General features: G+C 29.9%; 2 protein-coding genes across 13 annotated transcripts in view; one reads left to right on the top strand and one right to left on the bottom strand.

The window, feature by feature from the left end:
* Nucleotides 1–27,670, top strand: part of LOC146997284 (inositol polyphosphate-5-phosphatase A-like) — a 108,160-nt gene that overhangs the window by 22,677 nt on the left and 57,813 nt on the right. For 9 of the 11 annotated variants that reach the window (XR_015040958.1, XM_085816326.1, XM_085816324.1 and 6 more), the window contains 3 exons: nt 8,126–8,224; nt 12,331–12,431; nt 19,538–19,625. Coding sequence is in view for 10 of the 11 variants with exons in the window: in XM_085816326.1 (XP_085672452.1) it covers nt 12,406–12,431; nt 19,538–19,625 (114 nt within the window). In the remaining variant the exon portion in view is untranslated. Of the gene's footprint in view, nt 1–8,125; nt 8,225–10,252; nt 10,308–12,330; nt 12,432–19,537; nt 19,626–27,670 lie in introns of those variants that run through there. The other 2 variants (XM_085816318.1, XM_085816320.1) reach the window with 2 other exon arrangements.
* LOC146997285 (glycosyltransferase 25 family member-like) overlaps nt 21,862–27,670 on the bottom strand; it is a 108,921-nt gene continuing 103,112 nt past the window's right edge. Inside the window, exon 10 of one of the 2 annotated variants that reach the window (XM_085816288.1) lies at nt 21,862–22,189. In XM_085816288.1, the coding sequence (XP_085672414.1) occupies nt 22,133–22,189 (57 nt within the window). In that variant the 3' untranslated portion in view covers nt 21,862–22,132. Of the gene's footprint in view, nt 22,190–22,842; nt 26,097–27,670 lie in introns of those variants that run through there. The other variant, XM_085816290.1, reaches the window with a different exon arrangement.

Here is a 27,670-nt window from a genome sequence, read left to right on the forward strand (position 1 = left end):
TGAAAGCTTTTAAAATTAAGTTTTAAAATCGACATCATCTGTAAAAGTCAGCCTATAGTGTGAATTTTTTTATGCAGTGCAGTCCATGAGTTTTGACTTTTCTGTCCTTATTTTGTTTCATGGATTCAACATCCATATATAATGACTTAATGAGTTTTACATATTTCCATCTATTTAGTGCTATTAATACAGATCAACGACAGTGTGGAAAAAAACCATTGGACATTGATAATAGTTTGGTTTTTGATTGGGTTTTATGCGCTATCTGAAATTTACTTTGTACTGGAAAAAACTAGGTTGTTTTCATGGCTATCCATAGGTGAAGCATAAATACAAGCCAGTGTTCCTTTAAAAAAATCCTCCATAATGACTTTTTTTTTTTTTTTTTTTTTTTTTTTTGATAGGTAGATAGTCTTTTACATGCCTTGTCATAGCTGCTAGGTTGTAACATATATTTGTCCCAATTTGTTTTTTTTAAATTTCTAAATTTTGTGTTACACATAATGGATTCTGTATGCATTTTGATCAGTTATTTTCGTCCAGTTTTCTTATTGCTGAAATGTACCTTGTTTGTAGAATTCATGGCACTGACCCAATTGATTAATGTAATTAATTTTTTGGTAATTACTTCCTTCCCTCCTTTTTTTTTTTTCCCCCCCCCTATTTTTTCGCCTTTCCCTAAAATTTACTTCAAGTGTTTTTACAGAAATTTAAATCTGATAATTTTAAACCATTAAAAGCATTTTGCAGAGCTATATACAGATAGTACTCTGAAAGCCGAAGATCTGGGTTATATGATGGGTGAACTAAAACATCAGTATAACAATTTTTGCCAAGTCTTCATACAAATATGTAGTTTGTCTATGTCATGGTGGAACTCCAGTACCTATTCTGTTGGCAATAACTGACCTCTTCCTCTCAGTGACTTTGTTCATTTTTTCTGATTATAGGCAGTGTTTAATGGAATAAAAATTTAGCTGGAGAGCAACTTGTATTATAGGACTTCTTTCTATTGTCACTAGAGAGGGAGAGAAAAGAATTTTCTTTGGCTGCAAAACAGCACTTGAGATCACCTGTGTTGGTCGTCTTGGGTTTGACCATCTTTTTTTTTTTTTTACTAACATTGTAAAGTCCACTTTTCATTTCCAGTGATGAGTTGTTTGAGGAAAAACTAATTTTCATTGCAGTTAAGTAATGAAACCTTGCACAGACAAATTAATGTGCAATTAATGTCCATTAAAATTGCAACACTATGAAGGAAAGCAAATGCGAAAAAGATTGCATGTAAACAGTGTGGTATGAAGACAAAATGATTAAATATGTACGCACATTGGAGTTGTACGCACATTGGAGTACAGGGTTGCAAACTTAGTAGAAACAGCTGCCATACCGGGCAGCTAAAACAGCCTTTAAACCATTAGGCATGGAGCTGAGAATACAGAAATGGACAACTCATTTCATGCTGCTTCATGTCTATGCCACATTTCATCAATTGTATTAGCTGGAGAGAGGTGGCGGGCCAGTCTCTCATTTAGCCATGACCAGACGTTTTCAGTGGGTGACAGATCTGGAGACTGTGCAGGTCAGGGTAGCAATCAAATACCCTGTGTATCGAGGAAGCTCCGAACACGACATGCAACATGTAGTCTTGCATTATCTTTACTATATATTGTTTAGGAATATATGGAATATACTGTTTAGGGGTCTTGAAGATAGGGCACAACCACTGGACATAAAAAGTCAGAAATGTACCCATCTGTTTTGATTATCATCCATCCGAACTAGAGATGTGCGTGTCGTGTACCAAATGGCTGCCCAAGCCGTCACACCAGGGTGCAGAACCTCTATGTCGATATCGAATGCAAGCAGACGACATGCAGGCTCCTGGGACCCTCCAGACACGTATACGGTCATCAAAATACTGCACATAGAACCGGCACTCATTTGGAAAGGTGACATTGTGCCACTCCTGTAGCCAGCTTTGTCATTTGGTGCACCTGTCGCTGTCTGTCTCTATGCTACTTTGTCAAAGGAAGCGAAGTAATGGTCACCCTCCTGATAGTCCACGCTGCTGCAAACGTCGACGCACCTTATGAGCTGATACTGGGCGTACTACAAACTTGCCCATTTCCTGACTAATGGTCCGTGATGTGGTCATACAGTTTTGCAGGGCTTACCTCACAATATGTCTGTTCTTTCTGGCATTAGTCATGGGAGGGCATTGAGATCTTGCATGCTGTTCACTATGATCCTCAGCACTTTATTGATTCCATATTCGCATGACAGTGGTTGGATGTCGACCAGTGCGACCGGTGATATCACAGAACGATAATCTACACTCTTGACGGGCAACGATCCTGCCTCTATCGAATTTTGAAACTTGCAGGTAAGCATTTCCTCTTCTCATCCGAGGATAACATGATATTCTGAGCAAACTCCAACCTTACAAAGCACTTTCCGAATGAGAAATCCACTACATGACTTTTCTTTTATGCTGTGCTTCAGATGTCTTTTCTCCCTCCTGCATCGTCTAAATGTGCTGAAATACTCACGATTTGCACATTCCAACTTCTTCCTTTGACATTCGTCAGATCATTCCTTCCTCATGTTGCAGTTTTAATGGCCAGCAGTGTAGTACCAAAATAATGAGCTTGAAGTCTTTCATATATGACTCAAGACCATAATGGTATTAATATTTAGTGTCTCACCATTCTCACTAGTTATCAAATAAGAGGGGCTATTAATCATCGTTTGATTTTATCCACAGCTGTGGTGACAGGTCATACAGCGCAAAATGTATCTTTGATATGAAAATTTCTTTTATTTATCTCCAACCCCATTTTCTGTTAAATCATCTGCAGCACCAGCCCTATACATGATGCAAGGTAACAAGGATCTCTTTTTCATAATAAAGAAAGGATAGTAAGAAAAATGTCTGTTATTTGTATTACTATAGGGCATATTGATCACAATAAAGCAGCTGGGATCTAAGTTTTAAAATGAGGAATTTTATCCGCTTTAATTGTATAATGGTTAAGGGAAGTGGAAAAATGAGATAAATATGCTACTACCCCATTAATTATCCATATACACTGAATGTACTTTGGCATTTGCTTAAAAATTATTTTCATTTTATAGCATTTCAAAATGTATAAAACAATCCTGACCATGCTTTAATGAAAATATATATGTATATGCATTCTATGTTTATCTCTTAAACAAAACATTAATTAGTTGATGACAATCAGTAAAAATTCAGCTTCAAGAGTAGATATGGCAAAAATCAATATGAGTTTTGTTACCTTGCAGGTATTATTTATTTTGAAGACAGTATTAAACTTATTAAATGCTTACTATACCATATGAAGTGAATGTTTTTATTTTAAAAAACTCATACCTTTTTTTAAAAATTGTTTTTACATATTTGTTGTATCTTTGTAACGAAAAAACATTAGCAATTTGTGCTTTTGTAGAATATATATCAATTAAAACTTGTCAATTTCAAATCAGTAGGAGCCTTTGTGTGTGCTGTAAAAGTGTATCTTTGTAGTAAAAAAAAAAGTGTTGGCAGTTATGTTTTTACGCTTTTGTAAAATAGTTATCGATTAAAATTGTCAATTTCATATCGATAGGAGCCTTCGTATATGCTCTTAAAAGTGTCATTTTAAAATGTGTATTCATGGCAAAGAGTAAAATGAGCTTTATAATCTAATTGTGAGCATTTATCTGATGTATGCTAAGTTTGTCAACATATTGTTGAATACCTTATAGTTAGCAATTGTGGTCTTTTTAAAAAGGTATGAGTATCATAGATCCATGGCATCATTTAAGTTTTCAAAATTTTTTAAAAATTTGTGTGAAGAGTAGATAAATTTGGGTTTTATTGGAGATGCTTGCTTGCTTTATATCAGCATTAGCACATAATCTGTCTTAGGGTAATCTCTAAGTAAGAAAGAAACAAATATAATCTTTCATTCTACAAATTCTAAACTATTTTGATTTGATCATCTTTACACAATATGCATATGTGGAGCCTGTTTCTTGGTTTTGAATTAGTGTAGCTTTTAAAAATATTCTCTAGGTAGATTATCATTACTGTTATAAGAGACATAGTGAATTTTCTTTACTGATAATTCATAATTCTTCACGATTAATTTATGATTCATGATTTAATTTTTTCTTTAACAATGAATTGAACATTCAAGCACAAACAATATTGTTTATCAAAATGTTTTTTTGTAACTTTCTGTTACAGTAATTCCTGTGATCCTTCATGCCATGTTATCACTTTTATGATGGCATAATAAATAAGTAAAAAAAGTAATTTGAAAAAGATTGCATGATTTTATAATCTCCACCCATTGTTAATACAGTTAGTGACAAATAATAAAATTATCCTTTTCACATTTGACTAATTTCTATGACAAGGTAATTTTTAGTTTAAGTGCTGTATATACCCATGTATAAGTTGACAATGTTAAGGAAAAAAATCAAACTTTGAAGTAGGGGGTCGACTTATACGCAAAACCTTAAAAAAAAAAAAAAAGAAAGAAAGAAAAGAAGATCTGCCGTCGCTGATCGATGACTATACTAGGATCCAGTTCTTTAGCTCGAAGTTTCTCTCAATGTTCCTTCTTGCTATTAATATTTCTGTTTCACCAGCATTATATTCAACTAGTTTCTCAGATTCTGAATTCCTCCTTTTTCTAAAACTTTCTAAACTTTCCTGAAGTGTATTTTTTTTTTTTTTTTTTTGAATCATTAATTTTTTTCATTATTTTCTTTGATTTCTTGAACTTTCTTAGGTGGATGTTTTCTTCTTCCTTTAGGAATGAAATTCTTCCCTTCCTCTACATTTTCCAATTTTCCTTTCCCTCTTTTAACATCACTTTTTTCTGAGACTCCTCTTCCTTTAATTCATATTCAGCAGCATCTGTTTCTTCTATAAGGTCTTCAATTTTATTAGGAATAAGATTAAGTGTTTTACTTTAGACTTACATTCTTTATTCATATCTAAACAATTATCTAATCTATTTTCTTGATCTTTATTTATGTACATTAAATTCCATTCATTTTCATCTTCTGCTACTTTCATATTTCTTGTTTATAATAATTTCCATTTGTGAAAGCAATTCATTTCCAATGACAGCATTTTCTTTCATTGTTCCTTGAGGCACAACATAAATATTTGATTTAATTTCAAAATTGTCAATTTGTATGGAACCTTTAAAATAACCAATAAGTTTTACCAATAAGTTCAATTTATTATCACCAAAGCCTACTAGAATTAAATCGGAAGAATTAATACTAGGTGAACCGATTACTTTATAAATATTTTCTGTTACTATATTTGTATCACTTTTTGTATCAATGAGAGCTCTTATTTCTGCATTATCTATTAATACAATTTTATGCATATCATTTAACTGCTTCTTTACAAATATATGATCAGGCAGAATCATTTATATTTATCTTATTTTTTATACATTCTGCTGCTACGTGTTTAAATAAATTACAACAAAAGCACTTTTTTCCCTTGCTCTTATTTTTGCAAAACTTCTCCATGTGGCCAAGATTTCCGCAGTTATAGCAACAAATATTTGTTCTTTATTATTTTACTTTCAAAATGGTAGCTTCTGGTTTTAGAAATAGGCTTAACAGATTTGTTTTTATCATTATCTAATTTAATTTTTTTCATATATCTTAAGTTTTTCTTGAAATTCTGCCAAAGGTTTAGAACCATAAAGAATAATTTTATTTAGTGCAGAATCATTTATACCATTAATAACATATTAAATTAAAGCAGCATTTTCAATATTACCTTTGGAATATAGATTTTTAATTACCAAACAAACAATATTCATATAGAAATTCATTTTCTTGCATTTTATGTTTTGATAATAATTCGTGTAACTGAGCAGAGTTATACTGAAAACCATATTCATTTACTAATAAAGCCTTAAGTGCATTCTACAAATTAATTTTGGTTTCTCTTTTAATGAATAATATTGCTTTGAAAGTTAAAGTTCTTTTGGCGAAATCAGTTTCTGTAATTCATTTAGTTTTATCAAATTAGATACATCCTCAAAGTTTTCAATGAATTTGTCAATCAAATTATACGCATTACCATCAAATTTAGAAATCAAGCTTTCAATATCATTAAAATTTATATACACATTTGAAAACTTTAAAATTGGAAATTGAACTGATGACTTACTAATATTTTGTTTTACCTCATGATCTTCAACAACAGCAAAAAGGGGTGTCAGCAAAAACTTGAGCAGTTGATGTATCGATTCCACTATCAACAGAGATATTCCGTCTAATATTGCTTCATATTTCTCTATTTGTTGCTTGTATTTTGATCCTGATTCCGACACCATTTTTGTGGGTTCTAAGTTTGACAATCACAATTCATGTTCAAGCAAAACACATTTAATGAAACATTAATGCATCTATAATATTGTTCATCTATTAATACAGCATCTATAACATCATATCTCTATTAACACAACATCTATAACATCGTATATCTATTAACATGGCATCTATAACATTGTATATCTGTTAACACAACATCTATAACATCTTATATCTATTAACACAACATCTATAACATCTTAACATCTCCTCTAATAAAACAAAGTGGCGAGAGTTCGATCAATTTCACTTGTGCAGTCAACAGCTAAAAATTAGACTGCTCACGAGGAAAAATGTTAAGCTACGGATTTAAAATCCTACATATATATAGTGAATGGCATCTTTTCCTGTTAAGAAGTTGTATATAAATTAATAAGGTTTGTTTTCTCTGAATTTATACTTGCTGATTTCAAATATTCACTCAAAATGTACTGTTTTTAAATGGCATCACATGATTGTATGTAAAAGCATTTTAAGAATGCTCAGATGTACTAAAGTATAAATAAAATTACATATTTATTTTTATTGAAATTTAACTAAAAGAAATATTTGTGAGATATTTTCATGCTCTGTAATAAACCAAATTCTAGTTCTTAATAATGTAAGTAAATTTCCAACAGTATCATTAGCTCATGTTTTCATTTTGAAAGAATCCTATAGAAATTTGAAAGTCATTTTAACAACAGATCTAGCATGAAAAATGTAAACAGATTATTCATGATGATTTAAAAACAATTGATTTTCTCATTAGACTTCAACTAGGCTACTTAAAATGTTTATCTTCTGCAAACAGTTATAGTAATAAGGAAATACTTAACACTAAAGATCATTGGCAAAAGCATCACTGATTTAAAGAATTTCTAAGAAACTAATTGCCTAATAATGATCATAAAATCAAAGATGTTCTGTTAAACCACAAATAAGGAGATATTACTTGATTAGAATCTGGAGGTAATCGACAATTGAATGTTGTTAAGAAAAGCTACAGAGCAGATTTTCAGGAATATTCGAAGAATTTGTTGGGAGATTGTTGAGCTGTAAAGAACATAATTTATTTTTTCTGTATTTTAGCCACAGGAAATCACAAGAAGGAACATTCTTAAAACTTCACTTACCATATAGATTTATTATCTGCTGATTTCAAAATAATAAGTATCACAGATCAGTGTCCCAATACCAGTTGAAAACACATGAGAGAATGTTTTACCAGGTAATGAGAAACTGATCTCAAAGTTTTGCAAATCTGATATCATGGCCAGATATAAGCAGAAAATTATATATATTTTTAGATGGTTTTTCTTCTTTTGATGCAGTTATAAATATTTATGTATGCATAAAATTTTTTTATCAGATTTATGTGTAAGAATAATGTTAGATTCAAATAGTTTGATTCATGTTAATCAAATAGTTTGATATATGTCATTAAATAGTTATTACTCTAAAGTTTTATTAAATTTATAATCTTTTGCCATTGTTTGTAACTTTAAAAGCAGTACTACTATTTAAAAGCAGTAGTACATATCAACTTCAAAATTGTATCATTTCATTTCAGAAAAGTATTTTATTTAAGATGCATTTTGATTTTGGATAGTAGATATGAATGCATTCTTCCAAAATTTTCATAAGTGTATGTATAAATTACTGTAAAATTAAAAAAAAAATTAATTAATGGTTTGATAGAAAAGTTTTTCTTTTGTTTCCATAGATTAACTTTATTGCAAGTGAATAAAGGAGAACTTACTTTTCCAGAATATAAAAGAACTAAAGAAACTTTGATATTTAATGACAGAGACGAGTTAATTCGGTAAGTATATTATCATTTGTTAAAATAGGCAATACATATCATATCTGAAAAAGTTGTTATAAATATCCTGCACAAAGTTTACTTTTATAACTTAGCTTTAAAAATTTTAAAACTTCATAGTTTTAATATTTTAAATAATAGATTAATAAATTATATAGTGCATTAACAAATTTAGATTACATATGTATGAGCATTAAAGACTATGTTCAGTATACATTTGTTTTACTTGTAACAAGCCTTTGAGTTTTGATGTTATAAATCGTAATAAAACATATTTTCATCAACATATAATAAATAATTTATATATATAAAAAGTTGACATGCACCAATTAATAATTTTTAATATTATATACATGTTAGTGTCCTATAGAATAACGTAATGCATAAAACTGTAAGTGTTTATTTCTGAGGCATTGTTAAGAACTCTGAAGTTGTGATGATTTTGAAGTGGCTTGATGTTTAGTTTTGCGCTTTTTTGAATTTGGGCGTATCATAGTATATCGTAAAAGGTAAAAAAAAGTTTTGAGATGTAGCATCACTGTTTGCTATGATTGATATTAAAGTATTTTGCTTTGAAATTAAATACAAATATATTATACTCCTCAAAAAAGGGGAAGATATGTGCTCTGAAATGACCCTGTATATTAATTCTAGAAATATTCTTTAATGATTAAAATCAGAAAAGAGCAGAAAAAGTGGTCAAGGAATCAACTGATACAGGTAGGAATGTTGGTTTGAGTCTGTGAACTGCCATACATTTTTTCCCCCACACTGAAAATTGCATTTATTTTTTTAATAATGAAGTAATAGTACTTGGAAAAGAAAAAAATATTTGAAAGCTAACTGATTATTTTTAATAGTATTATGTAATAACTTAATCAACAGACAAATACCATAGATATAAACGTATATTTAGTAATGTCATTGTATCCATTGATAGTACATTCCAAGACCAGTGTATGATGCTGTGAATAATACCAAATGTTATGTATAATGCACTGATAAATTATATACGTAGATGTTACTAGTATTAAATATAGTGTATACTGCTTTATACAATTACAACATATTTTCTCTGTCTTCTATTTCATATAAAAAAAAAAAAAAAAAAAAAAAAAAAAAAAAAAAAAAAAAGAAGTCCTGACAGTTTAAACTAATCAAAAGATGATACTGTAGTGAAAAAGGACTGTATTTATACTTTATAATATGATGTGTTTTCAAAGAATGGTGGGAAATAAAAATCACTAACTGGAAACTGCCAATAATTTGTGTTTATTTTTTTAGGGGTTGTGATCTGTCTAATTGGTACTAATATATGTAAATGAAGTTATCAGCAAGTTTCATTTTTAACAATGATGAATTAAAATAGCAAAAGCAGAAAACTGTAACCCACTGAGACCTACCTCTTCAAAGATTTGTTGCAATTTGACATATCGGTTGTCTCTAGAAGGGATTGGCAGAAAAAAAAAAAAAAAAAAAAATCACTGCTTTCCGCTTTATTATCCATTCTACTCTCTTCTCTAGAAGTGAGATTTAGCACTGAGCCAAGTTCCTGGCATCAACCAAAGCAAGTTTCACCACCTAAGAGTGAAAACTTCTCCTAGCCTGTACGATGCACAGATAAAATCACCTGGGTGAAATGCTTGGGTCTTGTGATAATGAAATTCCAGAAGATGTAAAGGTAATTCAAAACGGTCGTCGAGTAGTGCCTGGTGAACGGATGGACTTAATGAACTGCTATTGACTTTTTCTTAGACGTTGATAATTATAATGTTATTTGTGTGTTTATTGCTCTGTATTGTTATATTTATATTCACACATTTATAGTTCTTAGTTCAATTTCATGTCATTCGTTTAAGTTTATGTGTATTATATATGTATACATTTTCACTGCTTCAATTTGCATTGCTTTTAAGGCTCGTTTTTAAGGAGGATGTTGTGACTCCTGTTAAGTTTAGCATTTCCATTTTATTATTATTTAATAGTTTGTTTTGTAATTTTTTTTTTATGTTTGAACCTGGCAACCAGTTTTGTTTTTGAATTTGAATATTGTGATCGGAAAATTCCTGTTCTAAGCAGTTAAGTAAGCAGCAGTTAAGTTACGTTACTGAGATACTGAATGCTTTTTATCATTAAAACGTATGGATCATTTGATCATTATACTATACATGTAAATAGTCGCATTAATATGTATGTGTTTATAAAGTGAAATAAATTTGATATTAAACAAAGTTGGATCTTGAGTCAAAATACATACCGATGGCAAGATTATAAGTAGGAGCTCTAATAGTAGGAAGAGAGAGGCCAAACTGGAAAGGGTGGAGTAAAGTAGGCATGATGTTATATAGGGCATAGAGTTCCTCAACACAAGTGATAAATGATTTGTATGTTTTCAGTTGGGGGGCGGGGGAATACTTATTCCAATGTTTCAAATTCAAACTTTCATACTTATCACAGAGTTTTAAAACTTGCTTTTCTCTTCTAAATTTTAAAGACTCAGTGTCAGTCTGAATCTCTATGGCAGGAATTGGAATGGAACCAGCTGCACCAGTAATAATCCTGAGTGCCTTATTTTGCATCAAGTTAATATCTTCTTGACAGGTTCTGCAGGCAGTGGCTTGCAAGTTCACTCCCCGTACTCCAAAGCAGGCCTGACATAAGTTTTATATGAGGTCAAAAGAGTATCAGTCAAGGAACCCCAAGTGATGCCAGGCAATCTTTTTAAAAGTTTGAGTCTGTTATTTCCCCTGTTAATCATATGGACATAGAAATGACATATACTACATGGATGATACTTCATCATGGCATATAAAAAAAGTGATGTATTATCCAATTCATTAAAAAAGCTTGAATTGTAGTATTATTATTTTATTGTTGGCAAATTCTGGACATTCCCAAAAGTTCTCTTGAGGATATATGAAATATTATCCAGAATATTAAATCTGTCCTTGCTTGCAATCTGTCAAATTTTGCTGCATCTCCTTTTCCCTTTCGTGGTAATGAGTTTTAAGTACAGAAAACTTTTAAAAATTGGTTGAAAGCACATATAAAAACAATTTTGTTTTGCGTTCTTAATTTTATATTGTGTCTAGAAATGATGGAATGATATTTTTAATAAAATTCATCAAGCATTTATAAATTAGATGTGTAAAAATGAATGAACTGCTTTAAGGCTGAATATTAAGTGCCTGATGTAGAAATGAGTAATTTGGAATAAGACAAGTAATGAAGATATTTATGTTTACCCAGCTAAGGATTTAATTTTATATGTCAAACGCATAATGCCTCAAATAATAGCTTATATTTTAGAAGACAAAAAATTGCGCTTTTAAATCGAATAACAATTATAAAAAAAAAATCCACTAGAGAAACGAGAAACATTAGGAGTAAGATGTATTAAATATTTATATTCTGTCTGTTAATGAAATTATTATATTATTGATGTATTGCACACAGAATTGATACATTTGAGATTATACATGTTTGAGTGAGGTTAAAATAGCTCTAATCAAAATGAAATCATCAGCTGTTTTAAAACAAAGGAGGAGGGAATATAATATCAAAAAAGTACTTCATTTGCAAGATTAAATTTTGAATTCTATGAGAAAATTTTGAAGGAGAATTAAAATATTTCTGTAGCATTCAACTTTCAAAGTCATCTTTCATTTAATTGTATATGAGACTTAGTCGATCCCAGGGGCAAATTTAGTAGTATTTATTAATATTTATTAATTTTTTGTTCAGACAGTGTTATATTTTCCCCTTTTGAATAAAAAATAAAACAAAGGAGGAGGGAATATAATATCAAAAAAGTACTTCATTTGCAAGATTAAATTTTGAATTCTATGAGAAAATTTTGAAGGAGAATTAAAATATTTCTGTAGCATTCAACTTTCAAAGTCATCTTTCATTTAATTGTATATGAGACTTAGTCGATCCCAGGGGCAAATTTAGTAGTATTTATTAATATTTATTAATTTTTTGTTCAGACAGTGTTATATTTTCCCCTTTTGAATAAAAAAGGATTTGAGGCTAATACTATTTCCTTCTGTTGCATGCATAGAAAGTTAATGTTATACGTGCTGATTCAAAGTGAAATTTTTCAGGTGGTTAAGCATTATGCACCAAAATTTATAACCTTGCATTGCCAAGAAGTTGAAGGTAAAAACACTAAAGAATCTATGAGGCATGTTGAAGAATTCTTAAGGTAAATGAGTTCTTAATTTATTGTATATATTTAATTTTGCAGGTATAAAATTAGATTGTTTCATTACTAATATAATAGGTTTTTAAAATTAAAAAATTGACAAATTATTCTTGATAAATGACCATTTAATACTCACATGTACACAAACGCATACGTACATATAAACCATGTCCAGAAAAGTGATTACACAGCCTTTATTTTCACAACTGTTAATCAAGGATATCTACTTCCAGTTACAAAAACAAGTTTTAAATTACATGAATATTCATGCCTTAGCCCCCCCTTTTTTTTCTTTTCTTTTTTGTTCAAAAAATTGAACTTTGCAAATGATACAAAATGTATTTTTTATGCAGTTCCCTGGGGCCTGTAATTCTTACATTCAGGAAATTTATATCCCTGTTATGAAAAATAAAACACAAGCTTAACTTCCAATATGACAAAAATTGTCTAATATTTAATTTCAAAATTTGGGATTTTTGGCATCATTGTCAATTTGCCTTGAGATGCCTTATTAATAAATATATTAGAATAATTTGAGGTGATTTTTTTCCTTCGGAAATGTCATTCAGTGGTATTCTTTTGTGGTTTACTAGAATGTAACCTACTTTAATTTTCAGTTTTGATCCATATTGTATGCTGAATGAAATATCTAATTAATTGATAAGCTTTCAAATGCTGAGAGGATCTCATTAATTATGAAGTTTTATTATTTTAGAATCATGATATAATATTCATACAATGAAAGTCAAACTAGAAATATTTTTCATTTTTAAATTATTCAAACAGTGCTACGAGTTGGCTGTTTGTCAATACTACTTCCAGTGTTTTCTAGTACAGGGGTTCTGTAAGATTTTGTAAATAAAATTTCATTTTTTAAAAGCATTATGTTGAATAATACTTATAACAATTTGCATAGAGTATTTATCAGTTAATCTGTTGGGTCATCTAAAATTTTCTGATGATAAATACAAATGAAACTGAGCAGAAACGTAGAAAACCTACATTGAACTTTTTAGCATCATTTTATTCTGAGTTTTTGCCCCTATAATTTTTGTTTTGGTTCTGTGACATCTCTCAAGCACCTGGAAAATTTACATTTTAAAAAGTCATTAGGATCATTCTTAAAGAAGTTATTGACATGTTGTTAAATAATATAAAAAAAAATGAACTGCAGGCTATTCAGAGATTCTTTAAGTAACCTGAAGTGATGCAAATCCAAGAGGGCAAAGTCTTGAATCTGGGCGTGGATGACACAAAACATCTCATCCATGCTCAGTATGTTTTCGTCTGACATTCATCGAAATGTTGGGCCAATCATACTTGTGATAGAAAGGTTGGTCACTTTTAGGCTCTTTGCATTGATTTTTTTTATATTAAAACTGCCATTTGGAAACAGTATTTTTCTGAATTCGTCTGATTTGGTGGCAGCAATTTGTAGTATATAATTTCTTTGTAGTCTTTCCTTGCACAAAGCATTAATTTTTTTGGATGCAGTCCCCTTTTGGTATTACTAACCAAAGAGATATTTTGGCTAACCTTATGATCTTTCTCATGTAATGTTGCATAGTTCAGAGCTGAAATTTACAGGCTTGTAGTTCTCAAACTACCTTGGAACTGTGTAATAAGAAACAGCACACATTTTGCTGGCAATCTAATTAGTATTTTTTTTTTTCCATTTTAAAATAAATGAGCATAATATGACAAAAATAACTTATAGGTTCTCTGTTCTTAGCACTGTTCTGAAGAAAAAAAAATTGTGCCCAGCACATTCTAGGTTAGGTTATTTAATTATGGCAAAGCCTCGAGGGCTATCTCCCTAAGGGGAGGGATGCCTTCGTGGAGGACTTTCTAAGGAAAACTGGCTCGTATACACGTTACACATGGGGAAAACCTCGAAAACACCCATGCAGCCAGCCCGTTCGCAGGATTCGAACCTCGGATCGAAGTACCAGTGTTCAGCGACTTTACCGCTCGGCCGCTGGTGGGCCTATTGATTTATATGATTATAACATTCTAGAATTATGCAATGCGAATGGAAAAGATCGTATTTGAACATGTCCACTTTGATCAAGGTTACTCAGTATCAGAAGTAACAAAATAATAAGAAAACGTACTTCAATTTGAACAATGCAGAATTTTTCAGATGACCCAATATTAACATCAGAAACCTTTTTATAAACTTATATATTATCTTCATTATGTATAAATGCAAACATTGTGTTCAGTTTGTGTATGGTCCCTGAATATGATTTCAAACATGGAAATTATATAATCTGGTTCAATTTTTTGTATCTGAATTTAAAATTTTATTTTTTATAATTATGAAAAGTGTGAAATATTCTTAAATATAACTGTAGCGATCCAGGATTTGAATAAAAAATTACATTGTATAGGTTTTTACATAATTATTTTTTCTTAAATTCAAAAGAGTTTTATGTAATAATATGGTTGCAGTAGCGCAGGAAAGTTATTTGCTACCAAAATTTTAAAGTGTTTATGTGTCAAATGTCATATTTTTACCTTTATTGGCAAAAGCAATTTGATGGACAAATATTGGGTATATTCTGCTGTAACTTTGATTTTCAAAAACTCAGCAAATTTTGCACATTGTTGATGGCAATGTTCTAAGTATGGCCAATAACATATTATAAATACGAAAGTAATATATGTGAATTTCCTGTATGGGAATTTCAGATTTTATGAACATTTTAATTCAGAGTTAAATAATAATTAAAAAGTAAATAGTTTACTATCTGCAAGATTGCATTTTAACTAAAGTTAAAACATTTTTAACTAAAAAAGATTAAGAATTTTTAAAAATTAAGAATTAAATATTATTTTAAAAAGAATTTTTTAAAAATAATATTGTTTAATGCTTCTATGCACTTAACCAGTAAAATCCGAAGATACTAAAATATATAACAAAAATCAGAAGTTCAAGGAAAGGATATATGTAATAAGCAACACTATACAAATAAATTTTAATCTAGATTAAAAGTTGTGTAAAGAATGCAGATAAAGTAATTTGAACTCTGAGAACTCTGAGACAAAGTAAGAGAACTCTGAGAGGGTTTGGGTATGATTTTGACCTTGTCGCATTTAATTGTTGAATATGGATGCTTGGTGAAGAATTTAACCAAAAATTTGCTATTTTCTTTAATGAAGTGGCTGGCAGAGAACCCGGAGATACCTTTTTTATGTTGAGTAATCATTGTTGATAATTTTCTGGATGTTGAGTCATATATTGAGTTTCTGTGCTAGTATCTTTGCTACAATTTGGTATAATATATATATGCCTGAAGTATCTACTATGGCAATGTCTGATTTATATGATTATAACGATTTTCAGACTGATGGGACTGGGGTAATGGAAAGTTTATAATCAAATCTTCTAAAGATGGAGTACATATGTGGAGTGATTTGGTACTAGGGAGAAATTCCAATAAATTTGCTATTATTTGATCAGTAACGACTTAATTTTTGTAGAAGTGATTGTAGAAGCTATTTCCCCCCCCCCCCCAATTTTTATGGTTGAGTTTTTCCTTATAATCAAGAATATATCTGTTGTTTTTAAACACTTTTAGTTTGTATTTATATTCAGTTTCATAAAACTGGTGTGCAACAAAAATTGTTGGCTTATTTTAAGTAAAAGGTAGCTGTTTTAAGCTTTTATTTTTTACTTAAAATGTAACTCTATTTTTAAACAAATTTTATAAAAATTGTGAAATATAAGTCTTTACATGCCCCCTGCTCGCTATGATTATGTTAGTAAAGATTTACACTCACTATAAAGAATATGGCATTAATAGTGTGACTCAAGTAGGAAAAGAAATTTACCGAGATATTTAATTTCTGAAATGATTTTGACATACCATGTCAGCGCAATTTTGAAAGTTCGGCTAATTTGAAAATTTTAGTAATTTTCTGTAAAGTGATTACAGGCTCCTTGAGCAGATGCTGACAAAGTATATATATTCTAAGCCTTGTATGATATGTGTTCTATGTTGCAGTAGTAAGCTGCCCCTGATTTGCATTGTTCATCCTGTAGTTTGATTTCTATGATGAATGAAACAAAGTTCTGCTCAGATTTTTAAACTGTTAAATATAAAAGTCATCAGTGTCACATCATGATATGGTTTATGCTGCCCTGATCGGTATAATATTTAGTAGTCCTGGCTTTTGTATATTTCATTGGGTTTGGGTTTGAATCCTCTGGGAGGCATGATGTTTGTATGGCTTGATGACGACATAAATATATGGTGAGCTGAACTCCTGTTGAGTGGCTTAGCGATAGTGATTGGGAAAGAGGGGTGTCTTCAGGCCTTACCCTTGGGGGTTGATCTCCATGAAAAGCGGGACAGAACTGAGCAAAGTTATCCTGTGACCTATTATGCTGGTAAAGGCCCATGCAATTTTAAAAAGATTCGAAGACAACTATGGATTTAATATGAAAAAACATCTTAATTGCAGATATTTACAAAATTTAGAAGCAGTAGATATGCAAAAATGATAAAGCTTATTTTCAAAACATAAAATTTATCATCAAAAGATTAAAGGTGCTATACAAAATGCTGTTTAGTGGAGCTGACTTGGAATGATGTGTAGCAGGTGTTGGCAACCTTTTTTTGACTGTGGGTCAAAATCAACCACAATGTTTGTATTAAGATGTTTTGGGCCAGTGGTGTTTTCATTTTAAAACCATCAGTTTGGGTGAATAATAAGTTTGTTTGAGAAAATAATTCTAATATGCTTTAAACTTTAAACGTAAAAATTTAAATTACAATTTTAATTATAAAAACAAACATAAGTGAATTTTATTAATAGCATTTTAATAACAAAAGCATCTGAATTTTTGGTGTTTAAGCTCAGCCTGTTCTGACTTAAAATAAATTTTGTGTGTGAAAATATTTGCTTGCATTTATAAGTTGAACAAAATGGCAATTTTTTTCGCTACTGAAGTCATTCTTGGACTACTGAACATCTCAGAGTGCATGAGGAGAATTGAGCTAACAGTATTAATGTTCTCAGATGTCAAGGAATTATAGAACAGCACTGCCAAACTTATCAATTTCTTCTTGAAATTATACTACAATTTAAATTTAAAAATAAAAATATTTGTTCTTGACTGGAACTTTGTAATCAAACAAAAATGTTAATGTTATTTAGTTTCAATTAATGTTCTTATATATTCTTCAAGTGTTTGTTTCATATTTGCCTTTTACCTTATTTCTGAAACTGAAGTGGGTTGCTCGGTGACCTGTGGGTCATAGAATGCTCAGACCTGGTGTATAAAATTGTCATCCTTTTTTCATGAAAGTGCCTGCTATCACAACGGCCAATTTGAAAGTTTTGCCGTATGGTCATAATAATCCTGGTTTTTGGTATCTCTGTTTAGTATCTTTGTCTCCTTTTGTCGTTCAACTGATTGTCTGCTTCATTTTAGTGTGCTTGCCCCCCCCCCAAAACACCATATACGAGGGATAATATGCAAGTTAGATAAAAAAGTGCAGCCTTAACTTTTAGTCTCAGCAGCAATGCAGTTCTTTCTGAAGAAGTACAGAATTGCCTCAATGAAGGCAATGATGGCTAGATGCATGAGGAGTTATAGTTTTGGTGCTTTTTGGACTTTTCATTACTATAATTTAAAAAAAAACAGTCTTGGTTAGCTTTGAATCATTTTTCTGAATAAGTATTAGATGAGAAATTTTACATATTCTGGATGTTTCAGAAGTGAAATATTTAGAAGAAATGTGGGAATACAAATGGTTTTTTTTTTTTTTTTTGCTAAAAGTTGGAGAATAGAAAAACTAAAATAATTTAAATGGAATGAATTTCATTGTTTCTTTTTGTTTTGGGGAGGGTTAGCACTCATTACCTTTTTTTTTCCTACAGCTTAGAAACCAGCAGAATATAGCTAACACCATGAAATATGTTCTAGAAGAATCGGCATGATTGGTGGAAAAATAAATTACAATAAATAAATAAAAATATAAAATATATCATAAGGGCAAAAATTTTAATGCTTCAGTTTAAAGCATTTTTATAATGAGTTAAGCCATCATGTAATTCCTTTTTTATAGCAATGTTTTTAATTACATAAAGCAATGAAATGGTGCTTGAAAATTTTTCATCATTAACATATTTTCAAAAAACTAAATTTTATGGAATGCCTTTGTGTATTCCTTATGGTTCCTTGTATATCATGATCTTCCTTTACGGCCATAAAGACTGTTCATCATTTAATACAGCTTTCATGAGTCACACATGTAGCTTGAAAGGTGAAGGTAGAAAATTATAGAGGATTTATTTTCAGCATATAAAATTTCTGAGTTGAATGAATTGTGTGCTTTTAAAAGATATAGAGTGTTCCAAGCTTGTGGCATCATTCTGGCTGCTGCTATGTAAAGAATATTCTTAACATCAGCATTCAGTATAGCATTCAGTTTTTAGTGACCATAAGGATGTGATCAAAGTTCATTTCTTAACTGTATTTATGTAATATAAAATGAGCTGAAAACTTACCTCATCTGAGAAATCTTGTGAAGAGACCTTGCTTTGATTACAAAAATTAATCTTTATTTATGTATGTTATATTACTCACTTGAGGAATGAACATTGGACATTTTTATTGGTTGTCACTCTAGCATCATGTATTTCATAGAACTTGTTATGTAATAATTATGTAACAGGCAGATGCAAACATTCTTTTAATATATTTTGTCAATGGAAAGTGGGAAAACTAACTGACTGGATTCTTGTGTCTCTAGGATTAGAATTATTTGATAGTTAACCAGAGCAGGTAAATATGATTTTCAGCAAAATAATGTACCTTGTCAAAGATGTCCACATGACCACACACTTTGTTTAAATGTTTATAATGTATTTAAATAAAAAATAAATTACTTCAGTGCTATTCTGCTTTGATGTCAGTTTTGGTGAGATTATCCACAGTTAATATTTTGTTCTCTCTAAGTTTCTTGCTAAAGCATCTGTAATTGCATATTGATAAGTAATGAAATGTTATAGTGTTTTTACATTGGTTGTAGAAGTTTTTTTATTTATTCCTTTCAGGAAAGTGTTAAAGTGTATATAATTTGTATTTTTAGAGCTCTCATGACCAGTGAACAGCTGTCTGCTTTTGGTCAGTTAAGGATATTTCTTGATGAAGATATCAGATGTCCAGAAAAATATACAGTAAGAAACATAATCAGTTATTTTTGTAAGCCTTAAAAATGTTTCCTATTAAATTCTTTTTTCCTTGCATATTGCTTTTTTTAAAAGCATTTTCATAACAAATCTTTGGTTCTTACTCTGCATTAATTTAATCCCTCTAGTTTCTTTTGATCAAATAGCTGGCAAACATATTTCAAGGGGACTATGAATTACTAAACTCTTGATGTATTGGGGTAATACTGGGGAACATGCTTATGGTTAACTAAAAATCATTTAATCTGAGGCAAAAACACAGGAAAATAGAATTACCCATATTATAATACAAGTAACAGAAAAATACTAAGCAGTTTATCTGTATTTTCACCTAATCAATCTTCATATTTTTTTTTTTTTTTGACTGTGTAAAATTAAATCATCATTAAATTAAATTAGTAATGGATCACACTTCAAAACAAAAAGAATAATGTATGAAGAACACTTGTTTTTCAGTTGAAGTCGTTATGTACCAAATTTTGGCTGTGCACTTGATTTATTTCTATAAATGAGCAATTTTAACTAATAGTGTTCATATGTTCCACAGTACCTACAATTAATTTATATATTTTGCATTAAAAACCATTCCCAAAAACTATGATGTCATAAGCCATCACTCTTGTTATCACTTTTGAGATTTAGTACTTCGTAATTTTTAATGTAGATATTTTGAGTTTTTATGTATTTTTGCCTTCTCGCAAAGTGAGAACTGAATTAATTAAATGAGAAATACTCAATCGTCTGTGAAAAACTGTTTCTGTTTTGTTTGCTTAATTTCTTTTATACATAGTTCTAGCTTTATTATAGTATTTGAATAGAACATGTAGCAATGATTAGATAATTCTTTAAATGATATACATTTTGTGCATTCTGAGTTATAATATGAATGAAATATAATACTGTTAAGTAAACCTAGCGCCAGAGTGTCGCTATGGTAAACAAAGTGAATTTTAAAGAATGCATTTATTCTATTGTGGTTTATGCGCTGTCGGCGAAGTAGGTTTATTTCAATCTAATAAGTTTATATAAAATGCAAGCAAAAATGCGTGTAATTTAATATTCCGTACCAGGAAGTCATGTTGTGTACACATCAGATTTTTTTATTTGTATGTCAGGGGGTTAATGTAATAATTTAATATACGAATACGAATTATTTATTTAAAAATGGTTTGTTTTATTGTGATTTAACCTTTTTAAGTGAGTGAAATTTAATGAGAGTATTAGAGGACTTGCATTTATATCCAAATCCTGTGATTTCAAATGAGTTAGAAAATTGTACTTTATTTTTAAATTTCTCTGATTTTGAAAAAGTTTAGATTTTACAATATTAATTTCACACTATTATGGGATCTAAATTTACTATAGCCATTTTATTTGGAAATAAGATGTCCGTCAGAAAAGAATTACTTTTAATTTTTAATGAACATTTACATTTCAGAATTTTCATTATAGCTTATTTCTTTTTCATTTGAATATTAGAGAAAAATGTCTGTGCTCTGAGCATGTCATCTCACCGTATTTCTTAATGTATTCCCCCCTCTCCTATTTTGTCTCCTAGCCTCTTAGCACCTGATTTTGAAGATTTAAAAAATATTCGCATGATTTCCTTTCCTTGCTGCATTAAAAGAACAAGCTTCCCTAAATTTTAAAATAGATTCTTCCACATGGTGATTGTTTTCATTTATGCAAACCCTTGGAAACTACTTGTGAAGGTCACACTGAACCTTTCCCTTAAATTTTTAATCCATTGTTCCCACCAAGCCAGTTTTCACCAGACAAGCCGGTTTTTAGATTTGTGATCTAAATTAATCGTCAGTGTGTCCGGTTTTTATAAAAATTATGATTAAATAAAGTAAATTTTCAAAAATATTTTTGAGTATTTTGTTGGAACAGATAATGAATATAACTTGACCTTTATCTAAACTGATCTAAAGGTTTTGAGTGACAAAAAGTGAAATTTTTAATTTTTAACCTGAAAATATTTATTGTAAAGTGAATGTTAGTTTCAGTTTATAAGTTTTTAATTTCTGTTTTAATTATTCAGTCATTCAACCAGTTCTGAATATACATATATATTATAGTATATATGGTAAATGCATAAATTAAAGAAAATAAACAGTTAAAGAGATAAAATTCACAATTTTTGCCTTGTTGCTGTCTAAACCTTTTGTTTAACTTAGACAATTATAGTTTCTTTACTATTGAATTTTATAGTAAAGCAAAAGCAGACAGAGCAGTTTATTAATTTTAAAATAATTAATTAGTTCAATATTTTTAATAAATAATTATAAATAATAAATGTAATAATAGAAATATTTACTTTCTATTCACCATAAATTTGGGAAAAAATAGGTTAATTTTTTTAATTAAATATTTCATTTAAAAATATGCTGGTCTGAAGTTTTAAAAAGGTAGCAACAATGTATTGAACTTTGTGCCAGACCAATACAACAACCAACTAGCCACAGTTTAGCAAACAAGAACGGTCAGTCAATCTAGCTTGAGTCAGCTGCACATTCAGCTTCTCTAATTATTTGTGGATGATTTGAGGCCTAAGGAGTAGTAGAGAAAACAATAAGAATGTATGAGATTAAAGTTATAGATAAGTTAAAATGAAGATATCTTATTAGGTACTGTAATGCTGCTATGTATTCTTCTTGGAATGCAGGTTTCCTTTTAAAGAAATAATAATATTTACATGTTGTTTATTTATGACTACTCTTTTTCATTTCTTAATTTCTTAGCTGTAGCTGCATCGTTTGGAAATTAAATTATTCAAATTCCCCCCCCCCTTTTTTTTTCTCTTCTCTTTTTTTTTTTTTTTTTTTTTTTCTGTTAGTAAAAGAAAAAGGGAAAAATATGTGAGGAAACATAGTATGTTAGTTTTATTATGTGATGTTTCATAATTTAGTTTTGTCAAATAGAGCATTTGAGTGCAAAATTTAAAAAAATGATTGTTTTAAAGGTTTTCTGAATTTTACAACAATTTCAGTTGTAAATGTTATGATGTTTGGAACTGAAATTTAATTTTAATTTTCTTTCAGTATTTATGCCTGTGCAAAATTTAAAAAATGATTGTTTTGAAGGTCTTCGGAATTTTACAATAATTTCAGTTGTAAATTTTATAAAATTTAGAACTGAAATATAATTTTAGTTTTCTTACAGTATTTATGCCTGTGTCATTCTTTTTTTGTTAGGAGATTTCAAACATATGTATTCATTTAAATTTTTTCTATAGACTGCTCTTACATTTTATGAGAAATATTTTGAACATTAAACTCTAGTAGAATTGCTTTTCTTAAGTGAATCTTTGACCTGCTGTGTAAAGGATAAGCCATGCATGGGGAACATCCAAGTCCAAATTTAATTTAATCTAGGTATTTAAGCCTCAAGTTGTAATGTAGTGTGTACAGAAAATTATATATTTATATATACTCACACTGTACAGTTTCGATAAACTGCATACTTTGGGACTAATGGTTGTTCAGGTTGTGCTGATAATAGGTTATAACTTTCTGACTTTTGTTTACATTTTGCTCTTTCTAATTTCTATGTTATATATATAGATTATTTGCTCATGAATAAGTAAAATGCACTCATACCTTAATTATTTTTTAATACAGATAGATCTGTTCTTAAAAACCGGTAGAAGTGTCGAAAAACATAATGGAGAGATAAAATAGGAAAATATTTTAAGGAAGTGAAGAATGCTTTTCGAAATATGCATCCGAGAATTTTGTTCAAAAGAAAACTTCATCTTTTAAAGTTATTTTTACACTCTTAAATGAGAGAAAAAGATTATTAATAAAAAATTACAAATAACTACACAGCTCACAAACCCCCTCTTAATAAGGCTTTCCCTAAATTGAATCCGTTTGTTGATTTCAATATTATATTCTGCGTAGGCACATTTTGATTAATGACACTACCAGAAGTACTAGAATTAAAATTTTAAACTTATAGGAAATCTCTCCCCTCTTTAGGCTCTTTTTCGCTATCATATTTTCTATTTTTAAAGCCAGAAGAAGCTTTACAAGGGCTGTTTTCAAAAGCATGTGTGTATTCTTCCACTGACATAAACATGCTCATTTTGTGGAATGTAAACAAATGAGCTGTGAACAGCAAAATGGCACTGAAAACACACATAAAGGAATTTTTGAGATATGTCACATTTTAGAGTGTCATAAATTTGTATGCTAAAAAACATGCAGTGATGAAAGGAAAGTACAATAAATAATGATTTGCCAAGTTGACATCAGATCAATGATGGATCTATGTGGAATGTTTCCATTTGAGATGTGTGCCTAGCAGATACAGAGCCAAATTACTGGTCATACAAATTTACACTAAAATGATTATTTCTTCAATAACAAGGTATTTTATATAGTGTTGAAGAGAAATTAAGAATTGGGACTCTCCAGATGTTTTATTATGCGCAGAGGGGAAAATCAAATATGCATGTGTAAAGCCTACGAGTAAAAAAGGTTTTGGAGGTTTTTGATGTCCGAATTTTAGATCATTCCAGATAATGGACATCCAAATTTTGGATTTTGTACTGTATTTATTTGTTTACTTTATTAAACATTTCTTTCATTGTAAATTGTTTGAGTTGCTTCGTTATTTGTGCTTATACTTTCTCTTCAGTTCTATAGATGGACATAATTGTTCAGTTACAAAGTTTTGCTGTTCAAGTACTGTAGTTGTTATGTCAAGAATTCCGACTAACTTGTCGCCCACCAGCGGCCGAGCGGTAACGTTGCTGAACACTGGTAGTTCAGTCCAAGGTTCAAATCCCGCGATAGGCCTGGCTGCATTGGTGTCTTCGGGGTTTTCCCCATGTTTAACGATTATACGAGCCAGTTTCTCTTAGAAAGTCCTCCACGAAGGCATCCCTCCCCTTAGGCAGATAGCCCTAGTGTGCTTTGCCATAATTAAATACACCACACCACCACCGACTAACTTGTCAATTGAAATTTTTTCAGTTTCAATAACTTCTGTGTTCTTTCTTCACTATTGCTAGTGGTATTTTCTGGATTTAGAACCATACTACAAATTTCGCTGTCCGTTAATTGATTGATGATTGGAGCATTGTTATTGCAATGAAAAACTTCTGTTATATCATCTTTGTTTATTACCACTTCTCCACATTTCATTAAAAAATCCATTACTTGGAAAATTTAACCTTTGGTTTGTGATATCCGAAAGCCTTCACATTCACTGTTATCATCTTCATCATCCTTAACATGAAATGTTGGCCACAAATTATGCCAAGCAGTTTTTAAAGTATCTGAAGAGACATCCTCCCAAGATCGTGTGATGCTTCAGAAAGCAGATTTTATGCTAAAATATTTCAAAAATTCTTGAAAATAGTCAAGAAGTGTAACAAGGATTTAAAAAATTCTAATTTATATTTGAATTTTCAGCATGCACACTATTCTGATAATATCCATAGGCTGAATGATGGACGTACATTTTGAAGGAAAGAATAATACGGTTACTTTATCTTTTGCTAAAATTTTAAGTGAAGTATGAGCCGATGAGTTGTCTATAATCAGAACATTTTTTACGTCAGGCCTCCGTAAACCAACCGAATTCTTCCAAGCCTTGGGTATGAAATGATTTTCAAACCAACCATTCATTAACACTTGTGTCATCCATGTTCTTTTATTTACACGATATATGATGGGAAACATTTTACTCCTTTAAATTCTTGATGTCCTGTATTTTTTCCAATTACGAAAAGTTTACACTTGTGCGTTCCTGCAGCATCTGCGCATGCAAAAATTGTTAATCTCGCTTTGGAATCTTCGACACGAATTGGAGTCTTTTCTGTAAAGGTGTCCAAGGTATTTTGCGATACATATTGCTTGAAAAGACCAGTTTCATCAGTGTTGTAAATTTGTTCTGGAGATAGCTTCTAACTATTAATAAGTTCATTGGATTTATCTACAAATAGTTCATAATTGTTTCACCTGAAATTCTTAATTGCCTTATACCATGGTGATTTTTAAATTTGGTTAACCAACCTGTTGAATATGTGCATTTAGTTTGTAAGTTCATTTCTTAGTCAAATAATTTAGTTTGAGCCATTAGCATTTGACCCGTCAATGGCATGCCCTCTCTGTGACACCGTCTGACCCATTCAGTTCACTTTGCCATGATCTTCACTTTTAGTATAACAAACAATTTTTCTGTTATGCGAGTGGGGTGTTGGAATCCACAAAAAATTCAAAAGGTTCCTTTTTCTGTTTTCTTATGTCATATACAGTTGGCTTTCAAATGCCATACTCCTCACATAATTTTGAGACAGGTATACCTTTATCCGTTTTTTGCTTATTGGACATCGAAGTAGGTTTTTGCTTTTTAGATCCTGTTGCAACTCCAGAATCAGTAACTCTTTTCGACATAATTGAAAGATGAAACTTAATTTTTTTATAAAATTGCTGTAATAACAATAGCCTGCAAAAAAAAAAATAATAATAATAATGAGCTGGATCAAACTAGAAGGTTAAGGAACAGCGCAAGCTGCTACATTAATTGAAATTTTATGGAATCTGAATCATTTTAGCCTAATTTAATATCGTCCGCCATACACTATTGGCTATGTATTATGAGATTGATGATGAAAGACAACCCAGGCAGCACGTCTCCAAAAATATACGTATAATTTTGGTGAAATAAGGGTATGGTATTTTTTGCACGTTACTTTTACGAAATTTATATGAATGAAAAAGGCTGAAGTTACTGTTGACTCTTGATCGTTATTTTCCACACGATATTTTTACGAAAATTATACGAATCCGAATGTACTGATAAAACTACCGCCATGATGGTATATTTTATTTGTCACTTTTACGCATATTATACGAATCCGAATGTTCTGAAAGAAACTACTGCCTTTATGGTATATTTTATTCGTTACTTTTACGGATATTATACGAAGTCTAAAAAGATTGAAAATGAAGTTTATTAATTCAAAATATTTAGTGTATTTCTAGCATTTTACTTTGTTTTCCTTGTCCACGAACATGAAAAAAGGGGCATTCATATATGAGGCTAAAATTTTTCTATAAATTTTAACATGTGAGCTAAATCTTTACGTGCATTTTTGCAAAAAATTATATTTTCTTAATTCAAACAGCTTCAAAATAACTTATTTATTTTCTTATATCAAATTTGTTATTTTTATTCATATCAACACTTACATTAATTTACACAATTTAATTTCTTTTATGAAAATCCTATTACCCATTTAACTGGAATAAGCTGTATATTAAATTTGTGTACTTACTGAGTTTGGTACAATACTCTCCTTATTTTATTTAGCAAATGTGGGCAATTAAATTGGAATAAGACTAGCAAATCTTTCATGTCGAGGAATAGAATAATAAATACAGCAGAAGATGCTAGAAAACGTTTAACTTCTTGAACAATAGTTTAATATAGACCAAAGGATAATTAATTATAATCAAAGATATACTAATATTTTTATTTAATAATAATAATAATAACTCTACGAAATTGCAAGCTGAATCCTGATATTTTACATATATTTCAGTTCCTTTAATCTTTGTTATAAAAATCATATGAGGCTAATTTTTTTAAATTTTGTTTAATGTATGGAAAAAATGATATAGCGATTTTAATAATTTTTATATGAGGAAAAAATTAATAAATAATGTAAATAAATAATTATATTATATTTTATATTTTTCCTGAAACAGTTAAAGACATTCTTAATATGGAGATCTACAGAATAAGTACAAGGGTCCAGTTAAATGAACTCAAAATTTGCATAGTTAATTTTACGCTAACTTATAAAAATTAAGCGGATTTACGATTATACACTGAGCATGCGCATACACAGACATTTCTATTTTTCGTAGAAAAATTTAATTATTACCTTAATACAGAGATGCTGTGAATATAAATTTATGTAATGTAAAAGTAAGTTTATTTCATATGCTAATTTAGAGGCTTTCTTAATATGTTTAATTATAAAGAAAAAAAAAAAACGTTGCAATTCTTGTTCA

The sequence above is a fragment of the Stegodyphus dumicola genome, chromosome 5, assembly GCF_044657685.1.
Source record: "Stegodyphus dumicola isolate Sdum_Otavi_A_Nest chromosome 5, ASM4465768v1".
Lineage (NCBI taxonomy): Eukaryota > Metazoa > Arthropoda > Arachnida > Araneae > Eresidae > Stegodyphus > Stegodyphus dumicola.